General features: G+C 51.7%; 2 protein-coding genes across 2 annotated transcripts; one reads left to right on the forward strand and one right to left on the reverse strand.

The window, feature by feature from the left end:
- Positions 1–6,894: 6,894 nt before the first annotated feature.
- LOC110474008 (putative lysosomal acid lipase/cholesteryl ester hydrolase) lies at positions 6,895–11,830 on the reverse strand. Its single transcript, XM_031505153.2, has 9 exons — positions 11,747–11,830; positions 11,106–11,271; positions 10,213–10,411; positions 9,894–10,003; positions 9,447–9,583; positions 8,916–9,059; positions 8,399–8,470; positions 7,765–7,830; positions 6,895–7,331 (listed from the first exon to the last, which is right to left on the reverse strand). The coding sequence occupies exons 1-9, from the start codon at positions 11,828–11,830 to the stop codon at positions 7,098–7,100; spliced, it is 1,212 nt and encodes a 403-aa protein (XP_031361013.2). The 3' UTR covers positions 6,895–7,097.
- Positions 11,831–22,152: 10,322 nt separating this feature from the next.
- LOC110474007 (lipase member M) lies at positions 22,153–25,342 on the forward strand. Its single transcript, XM_021537058.3, has 9 exons — positions 22,153–22,251; positions 22,568–22,685; positions 23,087–23,285; positions 23,398–23,507; positions 23,726–23,862; positions 24,014–24,160; positions 24,654–24,725; positions 24,950–25,015; positions 25,109–25,342. The coding sequence occupies exons 1-9, from the start codon at positions 22,153–22,155 to the stop codon at positions 25,340–25,342; spliced, it is 1,182 nt and encodes a 393-aa protein (XP_021392733.2).
- The last annotated feature ends 1,265 nt before the right edge of the window (positions 25,343–26,607 follow it).

The raw sequence follows: 26,607 nt of genomic DNA on the forward strand, positions 1-26,607 counted from the left end.
TCCCCCCTCCCCTGCTGCCCACGCTGCTGCCTTCTAACTCCACTACTCGTTCTCTAGTGGAGGTACTAAGTAGTAGTAATAGTAGTGATAAATTACTAGTAATAGAAGTTGGAAAGGCAGCAGAGACTTCTCTGACATCCTCAGGCTGTGGAATGAGGCCATTGGAGCAGTGTGTCAGTGCTGAGGTGAGTGTGTGATTCAGCATCTGAGGTTATTCCACCTGTGGTGGAAGGATAGAAAGTGCCAAAAAAAAAAAAAAAAAAAAAAAAAAAGCAGCTGGATTTTTACTGAGAAACTCTTGTGTAGCTTAGTCAAAAGGAGGAATGAAGACGATTTGAAGAGGTCGGGTTTAGATGGGATATTGGGAAGGAATGGCTCCCTGAGGTGGGCAGGCTCTGGCACAGGGTGCCCAGAACAGCTGTGGCTGTGTAATCCCTGGAAGTGTCCAAGGCCAGGCTGGATGCGGTTTGGAGCATCCTGGGATAGCGGAAGGTGTCCCTGTCATGGCATGAGGTAGAATGAGGTGATCTCTAAGGTTCCTGCCAACCCAAACCACTCTGGGATCCCACGATTCTCAGAGGGATGTGTGTCCAGCTGGGCTGGTCAAGGTGTGACATGGAAGGCAAAGGTTTCCATCCCACAAGTCATCCATGTGCTTCCTGGGCTCTGCCTGAGCCACAAACCCCATATTTTTCTTGGCCTCTGAGGCCCTTTAAGAATCAAGATTCACATCTCTTGGTGTGGTGTGTTGCTTCTGCCTCTTGTTAGCTTCACACTTCATGGATATGAGGCAGCATTGCTGCTGGATGCCTTTCATGTTCTCGTTTGAGGCATCACAGGACTGCAACCCCACCTGCTGCTGGCACAACAGGAAGGGAAACAGCCCATGGGATCAGCTGTGTCCCCAGTGCCATCCTACAGGTGCAGGTCTGCTGCTGCTGAGTCACCTCCTCTGAGGCACACCGTGGTGCAAGCAGCACGTTCCTCAGCCCTCAGCTCTGGCATTGGGGTTAATCATGTCCTGGGCTATCCATGGCCACCTTGCCCTCCCTCCTGCTTGCATTCCACCAGGCTGTGTGCCCAGGGTGCCTCTTGCCGAGCACAAAGGTGAAGCAGTCACAAGTCACCTGGTCCTGGGATCCTGAGCTGGGAAAGGGAGTAGCACCCTGATTTTGGCAATAAGAGAATGCCAGCTCTTGTGCAATTCCTGCCAGATAAACACAACTTCCTTGCAGTAACCTTGGAGAACATGGCTCATATTAAAGTATCTGCTGGGGGAAGCAGTCCTTATCTGCTTGTACTTCTCCTAGGTTAAAGTCCCTTTGGCAAGGCTGGGACATCTCTGGTTTACACATTTGGTAGGGGTTTTGCCCATGCTGGAGTTGCATGGTGGAGCCTGAGGAAACAGCTGATCTTTTCACAACACCTTGTTAGGGTTGTCCCTGCAATCATTCCGTTCTCTGTAATGAAATTGAATAAACAAAAGCATAAACGTTCCTGAGCGTGGATTGGGAAATAATGGAGATGTGGTCACTGGTAACCACAGTAATTTTTCTCCAGAAATTCCTCCCCTGTTCCTGTGTTAAGAAGAGCCCAGAGCAACCCCAAACTTTTTGTGCTTCTTCCCTGCTCTCTCTTCATTGTACAATTTGATTTAAAGTGTATTTTACAGCTAAAGGAGTTTGGTTTGTGGGTGGACAGACCTGGGACGACGTGAGCAAAATTTCTCAGTAAAGAAACACCTACTGTTTTCAGATTTGGTGCTGTAGTGCTCTTGAGATTATTTTCCAGCATACTGGAGAAAAGCTGATCTGGCTCAGCTTTGCCAAAGCCCTGATCAGGGCTACCAGGGAGCAGGAACACATCCCACAGGACATAGTCCAGCGTCAGGGTGATCGCAGAATCACAGAACGAACTTGTTTGGAAAAGACCTTATGGGATCATCAGATCCAATCCATGACCTGACACCCCCTCATCAACTGAACCACGGCACTGGGTGCCACATCCAGTCTTCTTTTAAACGTGTCCAGGGATGGTGACTCCAACACCTCCTTGGGCAGAATATTCCAGTGCCCAATTGTGGGAGTCCAGGGCATCCCTCTGGCTGCCCTGGCAGGTCTGGGACCCTGGCAGGGGTCAGGAACCCCCCTGGACAGAGCCCCCAGAGACACTGTCTGTGATCTCTGGCCATGGAAAAGAGTTTTCAATCTTACAACATGAATTACCAGCTCTGAGTGTTTGATATAAGTAATAATTAAATGTGGCATGGGTGCAAAAGTAAAATTTTAGGATTCTAGATTTGGGGTCCAAAGGGGACAAGATGGAGGAAATTGGGTGTGTCTTGTCCTTTTTCTCCTTCTTCATGCCCTCCATGTTTCACTGCGGTGTTGGCATTTTTCTGTTGGTTCAGGCTGGGGACACACTCTCCAACGTAGGTGACAGATATTGGCACGTTATTGTAAATCCAGCCCAGGGAGTTTCTGGTATTTAATGTTTGTCACATCCCACTGAGGGCAGAGCCCCACACGCTGCCCTGCAGGACAGAGCTGGGCAGGGCAGCAGAACATGTTAGAGATAAACAGAATAAACAACCTGGAAACCAGCACAGACCAATTTTGGCTTCTTCTTTAGCAGCAGGGCAGACAGACAAAGACTTTCTACAATCTTGGATTAATCAATACCTCAGATTCTGACACCCAATCACTCTTTCAGTGAAGAATTTGCTCTTGATGTTTAACTGAAACTTCCCTGGCACAGCCTAAGGCTGTGTCCTCTTGTTCTGTCAGTGGTTGCCTAGGAGAAGAACCATCATGATCGATACAGTCTTGTGAAGTTTTTGAGGAAATTGCAGGTGATCTTGATTTCAGCTAACTGTAACTGTCCATGGCCTTATATTCCCACCTGCTTGAAGTCCCATCACATGAAAATACAAGTCTCAGAACCAGGGTCTCTTTCTTTCAGAGGTTCATCTAACAAACTCAAAAGAAAATTTGAAAATTACATGGGAAATAACATGGAAATTGCTGTGAGTTCCTAAAATAAGAAAGCACAGTGTTTTCGACCAAATGAAACCCTGAATCTACTCAGCAACGCCCCTGGAAATCATTATCAGGTTGTGAAGGATCAAAAGGATGACAAAAGGCAGCACACCATCTGTCATAACTCAATGAAACCTTGTCCTAGATTAACTCTGGGACAAATCAGTTTCTAAATAACCCCACAGGCCAGCACGTTGCTTAAAGCAGACACCAGAGCAATCCTTGGATTACTTGCAAAAGCACCACTTCTCTTGCAGCCTGTGCCTGTGGGAAGGAGGCTGTGTTGGGGTGTTCAGCACCTCCCCAGCGTGGGCACAGCCTGGGGCTCCACTGCACGCCTGCTGGGTGCTGCTGTCCTGTGTGAGGGTGGGAAATGATGGGTCAGCTCCCAGGGTGACACTGCTGTGCCCCGGGAGGGATGTGACACAGCTCTGAGCCCTCACGGCCTCATGTGACACCCTCTGCATGAGCACACCTGGAAGAAAATTGAACAAGAGGCTGAGTGACCAACATCCTCCCCACATGTGACTGAGGCTGGGTTGCCCACACAGGGAGGAGAAATAGGGTGGTGAAGGCTTTGTGCTGCCTTGGAAGCTGCTGAGGGGTTGAATTGATCACCATGGAATGTGGGACATTGATCTGTTGGAGCAGATCCAGGGGAGGCACCAGGATGGGCAGAGGGATGGAGCAGCTCTGCTGGGAGGAAAGGCTGCACAGCTGGGATTGTTCACCTGGAGAGGAGAAGCTTTGGGCTAAGCTCAGGGTGGCCTTGCAGGGCCTGAAGGAGATGTAAAAGTCATGAAGAGAGGCTGTTTAAAAGGGATGGAGTGCCAGGACACAAGGAATGGCTTCCCACTGCCAGAGGGAAGGGTCAGATGGGATATTGGTGAGGTGGGCAGACCCTGGCACAGGGTGCCCAGAGCAGCTGTGGCTGCCCCTGGATCCCTGGCAGTGCCCAAGGCCAGGCTGGACAGGGCTTGGAGCAGCCTGGGACAGTGGAAGGAGTAGAATGAGATGGTCTATGAGGTTCCTTCCAACCCAAGCCACTCTGGGATTCCATGATTCTGTGATGCAATCACCACAGACCTGTCTGGTGCTGTTTGATTTTCCTGACAGACCTGAGACACGCCAGGCCTCCAATCCTGCCAATGCCATCTCAGGAGATGGAATTTCACAATATTTATTCTGAAAGCATAAATCATTTTGCTTCCAAAACACACCTCTTCATTTATTATTGATCCTTTGCCAGCCGAGGGGAAGCAAGTACCAGAAGCTGATCGAGCCAGAACTTCACCAAAGTGCTCTGTCAGGGGAGAGTGAAGATAATGTATTGCAAACACTGACCCAGATAATTGTAGAAGCGGCAGAAACTTCATAACCTGAAAAGAAAGAGACTAAACCCTGCACTTTTTATGAGTTTTCAGAGGTTAAAAGTTGGCGCTTTTAAACTGAATTTGAATTAATGGCAGGTGGGGGACGTGTTTTAGTTGTGAGCATGGTTTGCTTTGATGATCTTGGAGGTCTCTTAAGGATTCTGTGATGCTGATTTCCTGCCAGCTTTTCAGAAGTTTGCAGTAGGAACATCTTGCCAGCATCTTTGTGTGTTTATTTTCCAAGGTGGAGAAGCCATCCTGCATTGGCATCGGTATCCATGGCATGAGCACAGTGCAGCCCTGTAAGGTGCTGCTCCAGGGCACGGCCCTGAGCAGCTGATCACAGAAAAAAATGTCATTACAAATGTCCTAAGTGAGGCAGCTAATCACTGGCAATCCAGGCAGATCCCATCTGACCTATAGCCTCATTCCTGCACCCTGGCATTCATTACCTCACCCTGTCCTGTTTTCTGATGTGGTCAGTTCCAGCTTGAGGGTAGAAAGTGAAACACTTTATAGGTGGTAACCCCAGCAGAGCCCTCTGCAGTTGTCCCACAAGGCACCTCCAGCCCTGTGCCACCATCTCCAGTGACCTGGATGAAACTCTGCTGCTAAAACCCCACAGTTTGGCTCCAGAGAGCAGCTGTGCTGGGCTCCATACCCTCCTCATTGGGGGTTTTTTGCATTTATTTATTTATTTATTTATTTATTTATTTATTTTTAACATTTGTTGAGTTTGAGCTTGAAGGCAGTTGAAACAGTATTTCATGTTTGGACTTAGGTGTTTATTATTTCTTATCCCTGAAATAGCCTCACAACTATGAGTTTTGTAAGCTTTCATTAGTAAGGCACAAAATGGCTAACTATTTTTGTTACAAGGTATTTTGACTAAACTATCTAATTAAGAAATTACACTTAGATTATATTCTCTTTTAACTTAATAATTGATCTATTAAAGCCCGCAATGCAGACTTTTCTGTTTCATTACAAAATATTACTCAAACTCATGAAGAAGAAGGTGAAGAAGAACAACCTGTTTCTGCCCTAAAACTTTAATTTTGCTTCATATGTATTTCTATATTTTAAAACTTTAAGCTTTTTTACTTTGTGATATTACACACTTTTAACTAACTATATGCTCATAGTGTTATTAATCAATTTTGGAAGTCTTCTTTACAGCTTTAGGTCAAATAGTGCTCTTTTGTGATTCTGTGCCTTTTAGCACAGAAAGTTTAATATTCTGAGCATCTAGAATTCCAGCGTCTCACCACCCATCTCTTCCCTGCTGGGAGATGCTGGTGGCACCCTGGGCATCTGCCAGCATGACCAGCCACAGGAAATGACCCATGGGCAGGAGGAGCATCGGGCAAGCAGCTCTCCCTCACCTGCACAGGGTAAGAGGTCTGTGCTCAAAACCCCCACACCCTCAAAATCCCGGAATGGTTTGGCTTGGGACCTCAAAGCCTGTCTCATTCCACCCCTTCCACTGTCCCAGGCTGCTCCAAACCTCATCCAACCTGGCCTTGGGCACTTCCAGGGATCCAGGGGCAGCCACAGCTGCTCTGGGCACCCTGTGCCAGGGCCTGCCCACCCTCCCAGGGGACAATTTCTCCAGAGTTTTAATCTCTAGTTAACAGTACAACCACACAGAGCCCAGTAGACCAAATTTTATTATATATTATTATTATTATTATTATTATTATTATCATTATTACTATTACTATTACTATTATTACTATTACTATTACTATTACGACATATTTGTGGAAAGAGAACCTTATCCTTTGCCCTGCTTGGTCCCAGGCATATTTTAAGAAGATAGTTACACAAATCAGCAAATTTGCAATTCCTCCTCTGATTAAGGTATTGTTAACAATTTCATCCAGAAGCTGAAAACAGATTTAGGCTCGTTACTGCTTTCCACCACATCTTCTTTCTCCCTGAGAGGCAGCAAAAGGTGGCTTTTGCAGCTGGGTTTGTGCCTTAGAATAGCTTAAAGTGGTGCAAAATGGTGTTTCCTGCTAGAATTTACTGAAACTTCTTTGTGCATAAATAAGATTGTCCAAATCAGCATGAATCTGAGAAAGATGTCCCCTCTGTTAGTGAAGTGGGAGGTTCTCATGGATACAAATCTTTGGCCACTCTTCATTGTCACCAGGCAGGACGTTTATAGCTCCTTCCAGCTGTGAAGGAAGGCACAGGATGTTGGGATTTTTGGTGTGGAAGAGTTCCCAGAAGGTGAATAAAGCAGGATCCATCCACCACGAGGCTTCATCCCAGCAGACCCGCTCCTGTGGGACACCAGCATCCAGGAGGGCACGGAGCTTCTGTCCAGCTGTTTGCAGCTGGCAAGCCAAGCTCAAGGAGCCCAGAGTCCCCAGTGGCCACCAGGAGCCAAGTTCCACTAAACTGGTTGTGAGGGAGGCACGTGGGAGACTCAGGATTGAGGGCCATGCTCAGCTTCTGCAGGGACCTCAGCCTATTGAACCTCAATCCAGAGTGCTTCCCCAATCATTGGACTGCCTGGTTTTCCTCACTGGCCAAAGTAATATCATTCCACACCAAGTGTAGCAGTTTATTGAGCTTCCCCCCCCAGTTTTTCTTCTTTTTTAATTTTTTTTTCCCCCAGATGAAAGAACCCCCAGAAGTCATTGAGAAGCCAAGAATCTCTGCCACTGCTCCAGCTCTAGGCACCCTTCTCCATCAGGTCAAGCATTTCTTTGTAGACCTGCTCATAGACGTGCTCGCCCCAGAGGAAATCAAAGTGGACGAATTCAGGGATGTACTTTCTGTAGGCCAGGTTGGAGATACGGAGCAGGGTGATGTTCACATCTTCAGGGACTGAAATCCAGTCCTTGCCCCCATACCAGGCAGCCAGCGGGGTTTTCATGTTCTCCAGCTTGTAGAAGGGAGGAGTGGTCTGGAAGACAGAAGGCAGGTAAAGGACAAGCCAAAAATTCAAAGTGTATCCTGATGGCTGCTTGGAATTTCTCCCTTATCCCAAGGGATAGACGAGGAACTATCACCAGGGAACCTAACTGTGCCTTGGGCTGCTGCTCTTTTCACCAGAGGGTCAAAAAGTCATCACTGAGTGACTTGAGTCACTTATTTTTATTAGAAAGTTATGAGCCTGCTTCCCCACACAAAGCAAATTCCATAAATACCATGTAATTCATGGAATCACAGAATGGTCTGGGTTAGGATGGGCCTCAAACATCATCTTGTCCCAGCTCCCCTACTGTGGGCAGGGGCACCTTCCACTAGCCCAGGCTGCTCACTTCTCCAAATCCAGTCTCAGCCACTGCAATATTTTAATTGGAATATTTCTATTTTTCCTCTGAGCTCACTCTTACCTGGTTGTAACGAAGCATGTTGTCACTGCCGTAATCATAATATTTGAATTCCCCTGTCTGGTAGAGCTGGAAAAGGAGAGTTTATTATGTTTATTATCCATGCATTGGAAAGGGCTGTAAGAAAGATAAAACAGGTGACAGGGAACTGCACTGCTCCCTCCTGCCACCAAGGCTCAGGGAAGCCGTTTTTACACCTGGTACTGGATTTTGGGAGGAGAGCCCTGCCCCAGGAAGACCTCGGTGAGGAAACCCACAGGGAAGAACATGGTGTACAAGCAAGAGCCTGATGGGAGACATGAATCAGACCTTTGGGCAAGTTTTTTGTGTGTTGTGGTCAATGCCATCAGCAGAAGGACGCTATGGAACGTTTTCAATAATTAATTGGATCATTTGTGGCCTTACTGACCCTCAGCCTTCACTCTGGATCTCCTGCCCTGGTTTTTCACCAGCCTTTGTTCCACCTCCACCTCCAACAAGCGCCAAGCACTCTTGGGCCTCTTTTGTTGGAATAAATAACTTCACCTGCAGCAGTGTTCCAGGGCAGCTTTCCTCTCTCGCTCACACAGCTCTGCAGGGGAGCAGTGGGGGATTGTCCCCAGCCCCTGAGCAGATGGAGGAGAGCACGAGGAGTTACCTGGCGCCAGTGCAGCATGTTTTGTAGGGATGTGGAGTCAGGGTAGTGGGCCAGGTAGACATCCATGCGGCTCTGCAAGAAACCATCAGGGAGGTTTATTCTCTGCCCTCCCCCCCAAAAAAAATCCACATCAGAAATAAACCCAGACCTGTTTGGTAAGCACAGGAGCCTCCCCACAGGCTCACAGCGAGCTGCAGAGCTCCCTGCAGCAAGCTGAGCAGTTCCCATGTTAGGGGACTGCCTGGCTCCCAAGGCCAAGTGAGGCTCCATACCTTGTGCTCAGGGTCATTTTGCAAAGACAAAGCTCAGCTCATGGCAGTAGCTCTGTGTGCTGCTCCTAATACATTTCCTTCTTGGAATATTAAGGAATTACACCAACCCTTTACTTGAGGAACACCCACCCTGGTGCCTTCAGTCTGAATTTTTCTACCAACCAAAGATGGTAGGGAGCAGATTGACAGCTGGGGCTGGGACAGTGAGGAAGTGGATCTCTGAGAGGAAGCTGCAATGTACATACCATGTTCAAGCTGTTGGTAAACCCTCCAGGAAGGTAAAAGATCAAAGAGCACGCACTTTTCAGCATGGGGTAAGCACACATTCTGGAAATCAATTGCTTCAAGACATCATCCTCATCAAAGACCATTGTGTGTCCTAAAATGAGCTGTGGAAGTCAGAGGGGTGTATCAGTGGGGTGTATCATGTTCTTTTTTGCCTCCGGGTGCTCCCCACCTCTTTGCTCACCCCTGAGAGTTGCTGACAACTTTGCTGTGCTTCGTCATTTTGGCTTTTCAGAAAAGGCCACAGCCCTGGAAGAGCCCTGACCTTCCTAGGAGAGGTTTCTCCTGGGAGAAGGGGCCCAAACCCAATTCCTGTTAATGGTTCTCTGATTGAGGCTGGACAGGAAGATGATTTACCTGCCCTCCAGGCTCGCAGCACACGCACAAACACACAGAGCAGGGAGATGGAGGTGATGTACAAGCCCTGCGTGTCTCAGGTGACCTTCCCAGTCCCTCCTCCCCCTGACACCTCACGTGTGGTGAGGACACACCTTAATCAGCACCTCGGGGAGGTCAAACACCTTCACCAAGGGTGTCTTCATGTTTGAGCTCACGGTGATGGGAGCCAAGGCGAAGAACATCTTGATTTTGCGATCCAGTTCGGGAATGGATGAGAAGGCAATGAAACCTGCGGGAGGGAGAAGGAAGCAGACCCTGCCCTGCTGTTTCTGAGGCAGCTGCTGATCTCCAGGTGTGTGTGCCCATCAGAAGGCCCCTCAGAGGTGGCTCCAGCAGGACCCTGGCAGCAATGAGATGCACCCGGTTTGGGGCTGCCAGAGCTCAAAACTCTTCTGTTAAAGCAATTACCTGCTTTTTTTCCCTTTTGTTGTTTGGGAATGCCTGGACATTCCCCTCCCTGACCAAGGTTTTAGCAGCACTCCCAGCCTGGGGGTGCACAGCTGATGTGACTCTGCCGGGTCTGCTCTCCTCCTCAGTACCTGCGGTGGTGCCTTGGGAATAAGCCACATAGTACAGCTGCTCCTGCCCCGTTTTCTGCAGGATGTAGTTGATGCATGCTGGAAGGTCATACATGGCCATCTCATGGAAGCTGCAGGGGAGACAGGCACATGACAAAATCACCCTTGCTGACCTTGCCATGGCTACTTGGATGTGGGCAAGCGCTTCGGCAGGAACGGGCAACCCGGTTTCTGCCCACTGGCAGAGGGTGTGACTGCCAGGAGCCCCCCCTCCTCCAGCCTGCAGACACTGCTGAGGGTACCAGGGACCTGCCCACCCCTCCAGTTTCATGGCAAGTACCTGAAAGTTGAGTATTCCTGCTGGTAGAACTCAAACTCCTTGTGTTTCCGTGACCAGCTGTTCCCCCGGCTGTTCCCGATCCAGACGTCGTAGCCAGCGTCGGCGAGGATGAAGCCCAGGCTGGTGTTGGGCAAGTTGGTGACCCAGTTGCTTCCCTCCAGCACCAGCCCGTGCTGCAGGAGGACCACGGCCTTTGGAGCTGGAGGAAGAAGAGGAGGAATCGTTTTCTCTGACCACGAGCAAAATCAATCATTCACAACCAGGTATTGCTTTGGCAGCACCCCCTGGGAAGTGGCACCAGTGCAGGGACACTGTCCTCTGTCCCCAGTCTCTCTGGGGAGGTGTTTTTGAAGAAGGCTGGGGCAGAGACTGGAAATCTGGTGTTTTTTTTACACTTATTTGCCATATATATGTGTGTACATGCTTCCCAGGGGATAGGCACACTGTCAAGGACTGGGCACCACCCCACCATAGCTTTGAAACAGTGCAGAACAGGAAGATCCCAAAATGGTGAGATAGCACTGAATTGGACACAGGAAGGATGCAAAATAGTGAGATGGCATTGGATTGGCTGCCTGGTTTGGTTTCCTTTCCTGATTAATGGCTTTTTGCTGCTCCACTCTGGTTTTGAGCTGAGTTGTAAAACCTGGGGCAAGATTTCTCTCCCTCATTCATCCTCCTTCCTCTTTGGAGCAAATCCTCTCAGAACAAGGTCAGCATGGTGGGCACCTGCATTTCTTCTGCCCCCGAGGCAATTTGCCTGGTTTTTCCTACAGGGAAAACTGCCTCCTGGAGGACCCACCCCACACTGAGGTGGCCTTGGCCGTGGGCTGCTCCAGCCCAGCAAAGCTCTCAGGGTGCCCGGGCCAGGCAGAGCTTCCAGTGACACTTACAGGGACAGAACAATTTGGATGCTTGCGCCCCTGCCTCGTGGGAGATGCTGAAGCTCTCTGGCTTGTCTCTGCCATGGGGGATCCTCTGCAGGGTGAGGTAATATCCATCATCTGTCACCACCTCGTGCTCCTCATAGGGATACCCGTGGTACCGGACAATTTCGCCCTGTGGGAAGGGAAGGAGAGCATGGGACAGGCCCCAGGGATGGAGGGTCTCTGTCCTCAGCAGTGGCAGGGCTTGGCTGGGCAAAGCCATCAGTGCTGGTGGTAACTCCAGGGGGAGGGTGGGCTCAGGACCTCCCAATGTCCCTTCCACCAACGCTGTAGCAATGTCATGATTTCAGTCAGAATTTTTGGCAGGTCTGGTGAAGAGCTGTCGCTTTTTGTGCTGCAGTCAAGAGCAGGGCAGCACAGAAAGCCAAACTCTGAGCCTGAGAGGGCTGTTCTGACCAAACCTGCTGACTTGGATCAAAGCCCTCCCCATAAATACTTGCCATAAATCTCCGTGTACGTAAGAGCAGGGAGACAAATATCTAATAAAAACCTGGTGTCAGTCCTCGGTGAAGGCACACAGAGCCCATGGGTCTTGCACAGATCATGTGGGTAACTTGCTCAACTAGGCAGTAAAAGAAGGGACTTACAACATCCATGGACACCTCGGGGTTCTCTTCTGACTTTGTAGTGATGAGCATGAAACAAGAAATGGTGAGGAACAGCCACGTCATGGTGCTCTGCAAAGCATTGGCAAAACATTGAGAGACTTTGCTGGCGCTGGCACAGAAGCTGGGGGGAGTTCTCTTGATGTGCACTGCACTTCCATCAGGATATCAACCTGACCCCTCAACAGGTGAAATGATTTGAAAACAGAAGTCCTCTAATTCTGAAAATGGCTCATTTTGTTAATCTTGAAAAAAGCCAGAGTCCAAATTCCATCACATTTTAATCCCACGTTCTCCATCAGGCCCTCGTATTCAGAAACATGCACAGGTACAGGTACATCCATACGTGCCTGGGCAAAACTTTTTTGAGGTTTTTGAGGAGGTGATTATAAATTATTAATTTAAAATAACTTCTTGGATACTTGGAAGAATAGGTTATTTTGTTCCACTGACAGCTGAACTAATGAGCAGTAAACCACCCAATTTTAAGTCGCAGGGCCACGTTCCTAAGAAGAAAACAAATAATGTGGTTTGCTTGGGTTCTCCTTATGGCTGAGAGAGACCCTGGGATACCCCTGGCTTGTTTTTGCAGAACTGGGTGTAATGAGTGAAATGCCATCTCAGGACGCCTCTGTTCTTCCTGGGAAGGATTTTGGTGTCTGCTTCAGCTTGCTCCTACCACAACACATCTCACGGTGCTATTTTATTTCACAAAAAACAGAAACACAGAATGCTCTGGGTGGAAAGGGTCCTGAAAGGTCATCTTGTTCCCACCCCTCTGCCGTGGGCAGCCCCCTGCCATATATAGGAATGGGTAAATTTGCTGGAGGTGACCAACTCACAGCAGAAATACTGCCTCAGCTGCTTAGAGGAGCTCAGTAGTGTGGAGCAGCTTAGCAGGGACCTGTCAGATCCCCACTGAATGCCAGCGCCAGGTATCTTGCACCGGGTATCACTGCTTCCCTGGTGACAGGGAGGAGACCCGGGAGCCGGGTTTCTGTCACCCTTCCGCGGGAGGAACGGGCTCCCCGTGCTGCAGGAGGTGACAAAAGCCACTTGCTCCCTCTGGTGTCGCCGGAGCGGGTGGAGAGGGGGATCAGCACCTGCATCTCTGCACCCGGGCACATCCCTCGGGCTCTCAGCACCGGCTCGGGGTGGCCGTGCCCGCACCCAGGGACCCCATCTCCCAGCCGGGGGACCAAGGGCTCCCCAGCAGCACCCTGAGCCCCCCGGGGCCATCTGGGGACACCAGCCCTCCACGAGGCTCCGCGCTTGTTATTTCGAGGGCGAGCCTTTAGCAAAGCAAGGAGAGCCTGAACGCATTTTTGTGACGCAGCCTCAGGAGAAGGGCATGCAAATTCCGGGGCAGAGCCTTGCCTGGGATGGGTGGCCCTTTCCTCTCGACAGCCAGCTTGGAAAAAAAAAAAAAAATTCCCTTTATGAAATGTCCTTCATCCCAGCAGGCTTGGAGAACCCTCGGCGGGGTGACACCTCTCGCAGCAGCAGCGGTCCTGACCCATCTCCAAACACTCCCACCCCGCTCCCTGAGCAGAGGCATCCCTCTGGAGCCGGCATTCCCGGGGGAGCGCTGCTGCCCATCCCGGCGCTCTCCGAGTGCCTCCAGCCCGCCCCGCTGTCCCCAGGGTGGCACCCAGGCAGGAGGGATTACCCGTGGCGGTCAGAAGAGCTGTGGGAGCCTTTGTCCCTGATGTCCCCGAGCAGAAGGTCCCTGCCGCCTCTCTCATCGGGCTGTTACCCCCTCTGCCCGAATTCGGGAGCGTCGGGAGGCGCCACTCCCCCTGATCCCTCCTCCTGCCGAGGTGTAGTTTACCTGGGGGCTGGAGTCGGCTCGGGCAGGAGACAGCCTCCCTGCTCGGGAACGCTCCCGTGGCTGAGAGCAGCCGAGAGCTGTGACAAATGGCTCGGGTCCACCTGATGGAGCCGCTTGGCATCGCCCTGACCGCTGCGAGCCCGGGGGTGGGCAGCTCTGGGGTCTGCACGGCGCTGGGACTGGCGCTGGCGCAAGGGGCAGCTGCTGGTGCCCCGGGAGATGAGGGGTGAGTGGGGCCAGCCTAGCTCATCCCACCGAACTCCACTGGAAAGCCATCCGGGCTCTTTACAGCTCTTCCTGCCACCTCCTTGCACGGAGTGAGCCTGAAAATGCAGAAGCTCCCAGTCCCGTAGTGACTTCAGGGGGTGCTCTATAAAAAAATAGAAAAATACATCCATCCCCGGGGAGGGAAGGAGCTGTGGATGGAGATTTCACATCTTGCCAGGCTTCCCCTCTTGCCAGCAGGTGATGCCTTTGGCCAGGAGCTGCCTGGTGCCTGAGGGGACAGGTCACACGAGCCTCATGTCACTGTCGAGGCAGGACAGGAATGAGAAGACTGACCAGAAGGCTGCATGAGAGTAAAACTCCCATTTATTCAAAATACACTGCTCTTTTATACAGAGCTTCATGAGGACCAACTCCATTGGTCCTGAAGTGAAAACAACTCACACCATTGGTGCAGAGTGCTTGACACACAGTGATAGAACTTAACTATAAACAATGTAAAAACCAAGAGAGATAGAGAGCTATTTACATTCTTCTCCAGCTCTTTCCCAGGCTTCTGCCTGGCTAGAAACTCTCCATTTCTCTCTTTGACTGAATCTGAGACCCACAGCCCTGGATGTCATTTTTGGCACCTCTGCCTTCGTGGCCTCTCCATTCCTTGCCCAGGTGCCCACTCCTTGCTGCAGGACTCTGGTGCTGAGTGTGCTCCCCGTGGGATCCTGCAGCCAGCACCTGCCAGGTCTGGTCCAGCCACGCTTGCCCAAATGCCTTGGAAAGCCTGGATGGCTCCACCTCCACCTGCAGCTCTAATGACTGGTCTCTACCAAGGACCAGCTGGAGGCAATGCCAGAAGCCCTCCCAGCTGCCTCACCCTCAAATAAGCAGTGACTCTGAGAATAATCTGATTTTTTCCCTGCAGGGAGAGGAGGAAAGGTGGAAGAACAGGATCAGGTATGCCCAGATGAGAAAAAAAAGCCACTCCCTCTTCCTCCCAGCACCTACAGAATTTGCTTTCCTTTTGGGGACAGGACATCAGAAAGGTTCCTGTAGCCACTCCTGGTTCTGGCATCAAGTTTAGGACCACATTAGTGGGCACCCCCCCAGGGTGAATCATTGCATAGCCTATTAAGGCACGAGCAAATCAGAAAAAAAAAATCGAGATAAAAATTAAGAATTTTGAGCCAAGTTTATTGCATAGGCTTTAACAGTGATTTTATTTCCCTCCAACAAGCACCCACTGAAAGGCATGGGGAGAGGAGGGGCTTCCTGGAAAGCAGCCAGAGGGTGATCACTGGACTGCTTTCCCATCTGCTGCTGCCAGGACAGGACTGGTGTGACCATGATGGGAGACTTGGGAGGGAGCATCCCCCACACACGGACAGGAGGCACCTGAGATCCCCTGCCCCATGCTGCTTTCATCTCAGGGGGTTTCTCCTAAATTTCCTTGCTCTTCAGCTTGCTGCTGGCTGGCCATGTGGGCACTGAGGTTTTGTGTTGGAACTCTGGATGCTGAGAATTTTGAACTTTCTGTGCTGACCCCCAGGTAAATACTGCATTTGACATGAGGCCGCGTAATATGTTCCAAAGTGGAATGATAGCACTGGGATTGTGGGTGTGGAGTTTGAATAGAAGTGTGTGATATCACAGGGTGGGAAACTTAGAATTTAAGGGTTTAGAATATAGTAATGTATATGAAACAAAATGGAGGTTTTGGGGCAGAGACTGATCCTTCTTCTTCACCTTCTTCTCCATGGGTTTGGGTGATTTTGTGTAATTGGATAAAAAAGTCTGCATTGCAGGCCATGGGTGGTTGGTTATTGGGTTAAAAGTCAAAATAATTTAGCTGTCATTTCTTAATTGGACAGTTTATCCTTAAAAGGCCTTGAAGAGAGAGAGATGGGGCTCCATTTTTAGTTTGTTACAGTGAAGTGCTGTAGAATTGAGGGTTTGTGAGAGAAGAACTGATAAACATCTGAGTCCCAACAAGAAATGCCATCTCACACATTTAATCCTGACCCTGGCAAAAAAGAAGTTAAAACAGCACAGTCTTGGAGCAGTGCTGGTCCATGGGATGGTGTTCTCCAGAGGAAAGAGTTGAGCCTGGGCAGCAGAGGGTGCTCTGAAAGTGCTGGTGAGGGAAAGGAGCTCCTGCCCAACCCCTCATGGAAAGCGTGGTGGTTTGCTGCATGAGAAACCCCAAACCCAACAAACGCCACGTCTCCCAGAGCATGAGGTGGCTGTGTGGCCTGGCCGTGTGGGGATGGAGCTCTCTCCTGGGAGGGGATGGGACAGGGCAGCCTGGGGGTTACAGCCACAACACCAGTGTTTGTGTTTGTGCTGCTCTGCCGGGCTCAGGGCAGCCTTGGTAAGCCATGCTGTTATCTCAGGCCCTCAACAGCCCTCTGCAGCTCTGAGGCTGTCCCTGAGCTTGGACCAAGGATCCCCAGAGGCTGCTCCCAGCCAGCATCACCACAACGCCCTGGCTGGCTTTACTGTTCTTCTTCCTGCAGTTGTGGAGGAGCAGGAGGGGGAGAATGAGCCCCTCCATGAATCCTCTGTATTTTCAGCTGATTATAAAGGTTTTTTTTCATTCCTTCTGTTGCAGAACAGGTGGGATGTTCCTTTCTGTGTGTGCAATCAGTGCTGATGAGTTTAATTTGGAGAGAAACCTGGGCTTAGGTTTCCCTGCTGTGCCAGTAACAGAATATAAAGTCTGCTGGTGAGAAAATCCCACCCAACCCCAAAACCCTGGGCCACCCCTGTCTCTGGTTTGCCTTTGATGCCTTGAGAAGGCTGACATAGAACAGAGCCAGACAGAGATGGAGAATAAAGCAGGGATTTATTCAAAGGATCTCCTCAATGGATCCACCTTGGGCAGCACAAGAGCCCAGCCAGGGCTGCACCCAAGATGAACCAAAATGGTCCCAAAATGCACGAGCGCTCACGGGGGCTCTCACTGGGATCAGTTCAGCTCCATTTGCACATTGGAGCTCATTGTCCAATTCCAGCTTTAGGTTATGAAGTCCCATCCTTCTTGGTTTTTTCTTTTTTTCTCTTCAATTCACCGTTGTTTATGCTCTTGAGCCTGAGATTTGGATCATTTGTCCTGGGTCCCAGCTAGAGAAGGAATTGTTTTGTGTCCCTGCTCTGTGAAGAGAGCTCACCATCCCTAATGTGAAGCTCAGACCCACACACTAAAGCAGCAGAGAATCTGAAACATATAAAAGCTAAACCTGAGGCATCACTTTCCTTCTTTGTCACCAGGGGGCCGAGCAAGGTTCTGTGTTGAACTCCCTGCCTACCTGATCTTTTTACTGCTTCTCTCTAAACCTCTCCCCACCCTCCCTCTGAAGCTCCTGCTTAGTGGGGGAAAACCTGTCCTGGCTCCAGCTGTGGTTGGGACAGCCAGGACGGTTTTTGGCCATGCCCATGCTGGTGAGGAGCTCACAAGTGGGACATGCCGAAAGGGATTTGTGCCAACAAAATTGGTGCTGCCCTGGATAAGAGGAAAAGCAGAGGGCTTGATGTTTTCTGGAGGTTTTCTGCATCTGCCAGGCAACCCACTACAGTCAGAGCCTGTCCAGCCAGTGGACAGCTGCCCTGGAGCTGGGGGATCCCAGCCTGGCCCCAGGGCTGCCCTGCTCACACTTTTCAGGCTGTTTCCTTGAGGACAGCCAGCCTTTCTGTGCTGCAGCTGTGCCTCTGGGGCTCTCTCTGTGCCTCTCCAGCCCTGGTGCCTCTGGGCCCCTTTGGGCAGGGGGATCAGCCATTTGCCCTGGCTGAGCCCACCCAGCCTCTCCTTGCACCTTGGCCTCGGCCTCCACCCAGCATCTCCGGGCTCACTCTGATGTGGGGTGTCTCAGTAGTCCCTGGGAACCCAAATCTGAGTTCTGCACTGGGACACAGCCTCCCCAGTGCCACGCAGAGGGGATTATCCCCTCCCAGGGCTTGCATGTGCAACACATCTGTCCCAAGTGGAGCTGGAGGGCCAGGTGTGGAGTCACCCTTCCCAAAAGTGGCCAAGCCTGCCCAGGGGGAGAGGTTAAGGAGGTGGGGCAGGGTGGAGAAATAAGGGGGGAAGGCCTAGGGAGAGCTGTGGGCTCTCGGCTTGTCCAGAGGCACGGAGGGAAACGGGGATTTTGGGAGAGGAAGGAGCTCTGAAGGACCAAGGAAGGCTCGTCAGGCTTCCTGCAGGCCACTGAGGGAGATGAAGGTGAGCCTGGAGGCCAGAAGCTGCTTGTGAGGACACGGGGACCACAGGCAGACCTGGCCTAAGCCCTGCTCCCTGTGGGCATCCCTGTCCACATCCTGGTGGGATCTGGCTTTGCTGCACCAGGGGCACTCTGGGGAGAAGGATGAGACCTGTGCAGAGCTCTCTGCATCTCAGCAGCCTGTCCCTGCTCTGGTGGCAGCAGGGGACACTGGGTGAGCACCACAGAGAACCACAGCTTGAAGGTCATGAGCTGGGCTAGGGAGAGATTTTGGGGAGCATCTCCCCAGCCACTGGACTCCAGGGTGGTGGGAAGGGGCAGGTGACCTCGGAGGATTGCTGGAATAATGTTAAATGCCCAAGCTGTAGTAGCAGCGAAGCTGAGGGAGAAGACTCTCATCATTGCTGCTGCTGGAGGCTGTCCCTAGGTCAGCTTGAAGATTAAGCCTACTTTGTTCTCTGGCACTTCTCAGCAGGGTTTTTGCTCTCTTTTCTCAAAGGAATGGCCAACTTTGCCTGTCAGGTCTGTCCCTGGTGCTGCCTTGAAGGGTCAGCCAGGGCAGAGGACTCCTAACCCAGCATTTTGCCACCTCTCTGGAGCTCTTACCAGACCAGCCTCCTTCCTCCAGCCCCTTGGCTGGGTGTGGGGAGCAGCACCCAAAGGCCTTATAATTAAATAGAGCTCTTCAAAGTGCCTCATGCTGCTCTTCCATGCCAGCATTTAAACCCAGGAAGAAGCCCAAACAATAATTCTGGTGGTGAAAACCACAACAAAGGTGTGTCTGTCCAAGCCAGAGGTATTTTGCATTGACAGAGGAAACATTTTGCTCAGCAGTGAAACCACCTCAAACCAGGCTGAGCAGGAGGCTGGGATGGAGATGAAGACCTCAAAGGTCCCTTCCCACCACCACTGCTCTCCTGGCAGGAGGAGAGGTGGTGGGGCTGGAAAATGTGGTTAAAGGGGCCCATGGACTCAGAGCCACCGTGAGGTGCCAGAGCTCACCCTGGGTCAGGGCTGGCTCCGTGTGGTGGGAAAGTCTCTCCTCCAGCCCGAGCTTCCAAAGAAAGGCTCAGCAGCCTCTGTTGTTTGGTCTCAAGGCAGTTTATTGCAAGTATCTAAAAGATTTTCTTCTGGGGCTGCTGTGGTTTGCTCACAGCTCAGGCAGAGGCACACACACACCCTGACATCCTCTCTGACCCCGACTGCTTCTTCTCTCCCGCCCAGGGCTGCTGCTGTCTTTTATATGGTACATTACGTGTTACATGGTTACAGTTTTCCCCCAATGCCTATTCCCTATATTAAATGGTGCCTTTCTTCTTTAAACCAATCTGTGAGTGCCAACATCACCAAGAACATGGAGGTAAGGAAGAAGAAAGAGGGAGGACAGGGCAGGCCCAAATCCCAAATCCATCTTAAAACTTCTGACCCCCATGTACAAAACCAAAACCCCCCTGTACAGCACTCAAAAATCCTTCCCTCTACTTTGTGACTACTTCTGCTATAATATCTAAACTTTTGTTACTTCTTGTTCTCCCTGCATGGTTGGTAAATCGTTCCATGGTTCAAATCCAAAATCACAGCTGTTTCCAGCTGCCTGCCAGGGTCTCAAATGCTTCTGACCAGGGCCTGGAACCTCGAAAGATGTCTGAGGGACATGTTGAGTTCTGACAGTGAGGGGCTGATTGTCACCCCTGCCATGGGAAATTTGCTTTGCACCCTTTGGGTTCCCCCTCTTGGGATGTCCACACTGACAAAACTCAATGTCACATGCAAGTGTGATTTCTTCCTCCTTTCCTGGGCGAGATTTGCCCCTTTCTTTTCAACCCGGGCATGGTCCCTGGGCCTTGTGCTGACCTGCAGAGCTGACATGTTACCAGCAGGTACCTACACCTGGAAAGCCAGGAAGAGCAGCCAGCCTGGCAACCCCAGAGCACAGGCAAAGCAGCTGGAATCCCTCTGCCAAGGAGGGCCAAAAATGCTGTCCCAGCTGGAGGACACCACAAGACCTGTGTGCTCCCGGTGATGGGGACATGTCCCAAGCTTTGGGATGTGGCTCTTTGCTGCTGAGCTCCCAGGGGTTTGGGGTGCAGTGGCTGAGTCACTGGGCTGTGTGACTGGGGAGGGACTGGGCTCCCAGGTGTTGATGGACAAGCCCCAGCCTCTCTGGGTTTATAAGTCAAGGATTGGCTCCGTCAGTGCCACCAACCCCGCTGACAGTACGGAGGGCCTGAAGCAACAGGTCAGGTTGGTGTTCTCCTGTTCTCCTTCTAGCCCAGGCTGAAAGAAAGGATCCCAGCTGAGCTGAGAGGTGTTTTTACCACTCCAGCTGTGCATTTGATATGTGCAGAACTTGGTGGTTAGACATTTCCCTGGGTCTTCACCCTTTTTGGCTCTGTGAAAGAGATGGGGAGCAGGGGCTGGGTCGCATTCCCCATGGCTGGTGCCTGGGGAGCTGCAGCTTTGAGGATGGGCAGGGACCAGCTCTGGCTGCCCATGTCCAGGGACTCTTCCTTCCCTGTCTGCCACATCTTGGGATACCAGGAGTTGTTCTGTCACTGCTGAACGCTGCCTGCCAGCGCTCTCTCTGACATCTTTGTGGCACAGCTTGTCACCGGGCACGGCCACCGTGGCGTGCCACCGTAACCTCTGGGTGACACTGGGGTGGGCAGCAGAGCCCTGGGCCTGGAGGTGACCTCAGGAGCTGGGAGAGGGCTGTTGAGAGAAGGAAACTCTCATCACAAAACGTGTGTGGGCTGGGAAAGGTCCCCTTGCACGTGGTGATGTGCAGGGTTGGGTGCAGACTTAGGGGAGATGGAGCATGGGGACAGAATTTGGCAGGGATGCCTCTCTGGACAGCCCCGAGGGAAAGAAGCTCTTTCCTAAGTGACAAGCTCAACCAGAGGGTGCAATGGTGTGAAACTCCTGTGGGTTTAGCAACAAGAAAACAGCTCTGAGGATCAATTTGCTCTATCTGGCATCTCGTGATTCCTGAGCAGGCCTGGCTTGTCCATCCCTTGTAAGTCACAGTGCTCACTGAGGTGGTTATTTCAGCAATTGGTCAGACTCTGATGTCCCCAGGCTTGGCCTGCAATGCCTTGCCTGTGTCTGTGTGTGGCTAAGGCGGGTGAGGAGCCAGCCACTGCAGCTCCTGCCTTCCTGCTGTCCTTTCCCTCTTCATGCCACATGCAGGTTGAGGGGCTACGGGACTAAAAGCACCTAAAAGAGGTGATTTGCACTGAGTCCAGCCTGCAGCTGTGGCGCTGGGCACCTGGGCAGGAAAAGGGAGATCAGGTTTAGTGATGTGGTGTTCCCGTGGGATCAAAGAGCAATCCAACCTCTCCTTCCCTCAGCCATCACAGCAGTTTAATCCCAGCACATCCCTTGTCACCTGCATGTGGAAATGGAAGCACTGAGGTGCTGCTGGTGGGCTTGAGCTCAGAGCAGGGCTTGAGTAGGCACTTTATTTTCTGGTGTGAGAGGGAGTTTTTGTTGTGCCCACACTGTGCTCTGAAGCAGGTGAGTGTTGCAGTTTTCCTGAGCAGCCCAGGAAATCTTTCCATGCAATAGGGCTACTGGGAAAACACACTCTGGGAGGCAGAGAGCCATATTTATCTCCTGCATCAGGGAATTGGACTTTGCTGGATGTGCCCTTGAGTCTGGAATGCCTTGGGCTGGGTGCTGTGGGTGGCAGGGCAATCCAGGGGCACCTGGCAAGGAGCTGTGAAGCATCCAAGGCAGGGATGGAGCAGGGAAGATCCTGCAGGATGGAGCTCTGGCATGACCCCTCCTGTTTGGGGGAGCATTCTTCTCCTGAAATGCTTTTTCTGAAAGCTTAAATATTTCCCTGAAGGCACCCTGATGCTTTTCCCAGGCAGGGAGTGGTGGGAGGCTGCTTGTCCCATACTGCACTTACAGCCTGACTGGGTGGGAATGGCCACCAAGAGAGGCTTGGGGTGTGTTCCAAACTGCACAAGGTGTTGTAGACACCTGTGCCCGTGGCAGCATCAGGCTTTGGCTGTGCTGCCAAGCTGCTGGGGCTGCACAGTGCTCCTCGTGCCCCTGGAGCACCCACAGACCTACTCATCCAGCCCCTTATCCCCCAGGTGCTGCAGACAGGTGAGATGTGGCTGCTGCTGGGAGCCCTGTGCCTGGCCCAGGGGCTGGAAGATGCCATCCCAGATGCTGAAATGTTCCACAACCCTGAGAGGTTCATGAACATCGTAAGTGCTGGGGGAGCACCTCATTTCCCCACGAGTGTGCCCAAAGTCCTCCCTGAGGGACCAGCTGGGCTCAGCCCTTCCCTGTATCTGCACCCGGCCTCTTTGTGGGGCTCAGGGCAACAAAAATCTCTCATGTTTGCATGGCTGGCACTCCCTTCATGCCCTCAGCTCGAGCGTGGCCTCTCCCTGCTGTCCCTCTGATTCCTTGGGGTGGAGGTGACACCGGGGGACAGCACGTGGGTGGCAGCAGTGGGTGAAGCTGAGGCAGGCACACCGTGCTGGGTCACCCTCTGCCCTCACGCCGTTGTCCCTGCAGAGCCAGAAGATCCATTTCCACGGCTATCCCAGCGAGGAGCACGAGGTGATGACAGAGGACGGCTACTTCCTGAGCCTCAACAGGATTCCCCACGGCAAGGGGGGCGCGGGGCGCTCAGGTGGGCTCAGCCTTGCCCGGGGACACCAGCTGTGACCCTGGCCCCTGCCGAGGTGCAAGAGGAAACAGTGGGAATGCCTTCAGGCATGGTTTGGGCAGCTGGGGGAGGGATGAGGAGCTTCTTCCTGGCTGTCTTCAGGAGCTCAGCGTTGTGTTTTGCTGCACCTGAGATGGGGCAGTGACCCAGCAAAGCAAACCCCTCCTCCAAGGTCCAGGCTCAGGGCCTGGGGTGGAAAAAGCCCCCAAATACAAAAGAGCACCAGCATGATCAGAGAAATAACGGGAGGAGAGAACTTTAAATGTGCAGCTTGCAGAAAACAGTATCAAGATGTATAGTGTTGTTTTATTTCCCTATGGGAAAGGTGTCTCCTTCTGCCAACTACCCCACCTCTCCTCTCTCAGGAGCCAGGACCCCCGTGCTGATAGTGCATGGGTTCGGTCTGGATGGTGGCGACTGGGTGGACAATTTCCCTGACAACAGCCTGGCCTTCATCCTGGCGGACGCGGGATACGACGTCTGGCTCGGGAACAACCGCGGCAGCAGCTGGTCCCGCCGGCACCGCAGCCTGTCCGTGGCCTCCCAGCAGTTCTGGGACTTCAGGTCAGGGGGCCACCGAGGACAGGGCTGGGCTGCAGGGCTCTCAGCACTGACCTGGTGTCCCTGGGAGGTTGGGAGGTGGGAACCTCCTCCAGGCTCTCCCTTTGCCACGCAGCTTCCACGAGATGGCCATGTACGACCTCCCGGCCATGGTGGGCTTCATCCTGACAGAAACGCAGCAGGAGCAGCTGTTCTACGTTGGCCACTCTCAGGGCTGCTCCCTGGGTGAGTGACATCCATGTCCATCCCAGACTGGGCACTGCTGGGAGCTGCTGTCCCCTCCTGTCTTCCCAGCCTTCTGCATGGGAGGAATTTGCCACGTCCTGCCCACCCATCCCGGGTTGTGCTGGCATCCAGGAGCATTTTTTGCTCAAACCCTGCACCTCAAACACAGAGCCTGGGGTGAGCTGGGGCTCATGTTGTGCTTTCATGCTGCTTTTCAGGTTTCATAGCGTTTTCCAGCTTGCCACATCTGGCCAACAAAATCAAACTCTTCTTTGCCCTGGCTCCTGTGCACACCTTCCGCCATGTCCGGAGCCCTGTGTTAAAGCTGTTCTTTCTACCAGACTGGCTGCTCAAGGTACAGGAGGGGTTTGTGGGTTGTTACTGCCGAAATCCAGGGACTTCTGACAACTCCTGCCCCCTGCATGGCCACTGTGCACTGCTCCTGCACCTGCGGTGGGCGTGGGAGCTGCTAGCATAATTCCTAACATTTCCTTGTGCTGCTGCAGAAAATATTTGGAACCAGAGAGCTGGTCCTGGTGCCGAGGAAGGAGAGGCTGCGCCTGGCTGAGTGGTGCAGCACATCACTGAAAGCTGAAGAGTGTGCCAGCAGTATCTTCCTCTTCGGAGGGCCCAACAGGAAGAACTTGAACATGGTGGGTGCGCCAGGCTCTCCAGGTCACAGCCCTCTCTGGTTTTCCTAGTCACCTGGAGATAGTTAATGAGACACGACAATGAGTATAAACCCCTAAAATAAGGTGTGAAAGGCAGTGGTTATTTGGAGATTCCCTGCAGTGGTGTGCAGGTGTTAAACCTAATGGAGTCTTTGGTAAGAGAGAGTCACTTGTGGTCTCCTCTCTTAGGAAGGGAAATGCCTGCCTCATTTTTGGCTGACACACAACAAGTTTACAGAAGAAAATAACCAAAGAATGACTGGGCCAGTTGTATTTCTGTTTTAAGTGTATTTCCATTGATTAAGTGGCTTACGTTTGAAAGCTGCTTCTAGGTCTGAGCAGAATAAAGCTGCTAAAGAATAAAGAGCATATAGCACTTATATTGCAGTTATAAGACACAATGCTTGAGGTTTTTTGCCTAGATGGATTTTCATCCTTCCCAACTCACTTAGAAAATACTTTCTTTTTCCTGTAGAGCCGAGTGGATGTGTACATATCTCATTTTCCAGACTATACATCAGTAAAAAATCTTCTGCACTGGGGACAGGTAGAAATTCTGATTTTATAACTATTTTATCTTTCCTTTCTTTTAATCTATGAATCTATGTGGTATTTTCAAATGCTGCTGGAAACAGGTAAAGGAGGTAGAATCAAAGCCAAGAGACAAAAGGGATTTTTAAACTGCTGCACCAAGGTGTCTCAAAAGCCACAGCTGTCCAGGGGGCTGATCCAGAATTTTACCTGGATTAACCCTTTGCCTCTGTCTTCCAGACTGCAAAAACTTCCGAGTTCAAGCAGTTTGACTACGGGCTGAGAAACATGGAGAAGTATAACCAGGTGAAGGGGCCGGGGCTGGCTGGGTTTGGGATGGGGGAGCACACCGCACCCCTCAGAGCCCCCGGGTAACAGGAGTGCTTTCCCCCCTCCCAGCTGAGGCCGCCCTTTTACCAGATTGAAGCCATGACGGTGCCGGTGGCCATGTGGAGCGGGGGGCAGGACTGGGTCGCTCCCCCTGTGGAGACCCAGGTCTTGCTGGCCCACCTCACCAACGTCGTGCACTACGAGCACTTCCCCGACTGGAACCACTTCGACCACCAGTGGGGCCTGAACGCCCCGCAGCGCGTGTACCGGCGGATGGTGGCCATGATGGAAGAGAATCCATGAATCCATGCATGGATCCATCTATGAACCATCCATCAATCCATCTGTCAATCCATCCATCAATCCATCCATCCATGGATGCATCCATGAATCTATCATTAACCCATCCATGGATCCATGCATGGATCCATCCATGAATCCATCCATCCATCCATCCATCCATCCATCCATCCATGAATCCATCTATCAATCCATCTATCCATGGATGCATCCATGAAACCATCCATGGATCTATCCACAGATCCATCCATGGATCCATCCATCAATCCATCCATGAATTAATTAATTAATCCATCCATCAATCGATCCATCCATCCATCCATGGATGCATCCATGAATCTATCCATTAACCCATCCATGAATCCACCCATCAATTCCTCCATTAATCCATCCATGAACCCATCCATGAATCCATCTGTGAATCCAGCCATGAATTCATCCATGAATGCAGCCATGAATCCATCCATCCACCCATCCATCCATCCATCCATCCATCCATCCATCCATCCATCCATCCATCATCCATCCATCCACCCATCCATCCATCCATCCATCCATCCATCCATCCATCCATCCATCATCCATCCATCATCCATCCATCCATCCATCCATCCATCCATCCATCCATCATCCATCCATCCACCCACCCACCCACCCATCCATCATCCATCCATCCACCCACCCACCCACCCATCCATCCATCCATCCATCCACCCCTTGCTGCCCCAGGATGGAGGAGCTGCCTGTTCCCATGTGCCTTGGGGCACGGGGTTTGTGTGAGGGCTGCCCTGCTTAAAAATGTCCCCTGTCCCCGTGTTCCACACTGATTTAAGGCTTTTAAATGCAATGCTGTGATTTCTGCCCACCCTCTGTGTCTGTAGAGATTGCAATAAAATCTTGCACCACAGCCAAGCTCCAGCCCTTGGTTAGCTGGGCTTGCTGGGTTTGCAGGAGATCTGCTGTTTTGGGTTTTTTTTTTCAGGTTTTGCAGGCTCAGAGCAATCCAAGAGTGAAATTTTACTCCAGGAATTGAGCACATGCTGTGGTTTGTGGGTTTAGGCACAGGAGGGGAGGAAAGTGACCTTGTGACAGCCACTGGTGGAAAGAGGCCACATCTGGCCCGGGGGGCTCTGAGCTGGGCACAGCTGGCAAAGGGCAGGGAAGCAGGAGATTGTCCTCACCAGATTCTCCTCACTGCTCAGAGTGAAGTTCAAACCTGGTGATTTGCTGGTGATGAAATGTGCAAGGAGAGGCTAAGCCCTTTCTCA

This window comes from Lonchura striata, chromosome 7 (assembly GCF_046129695.1).
Source record: "Lonchura striata isolate bLonStr1 chromosome 7, bLonStr1.mat, whole genome shotgun sequence".
NCBI classification, from domain to species: domain Eukaryota; kingdom Metazoa; phylum Chordata; class Aves; order Passeriformes; family Estrildidae; genus Lonchura; species Lonchura striata.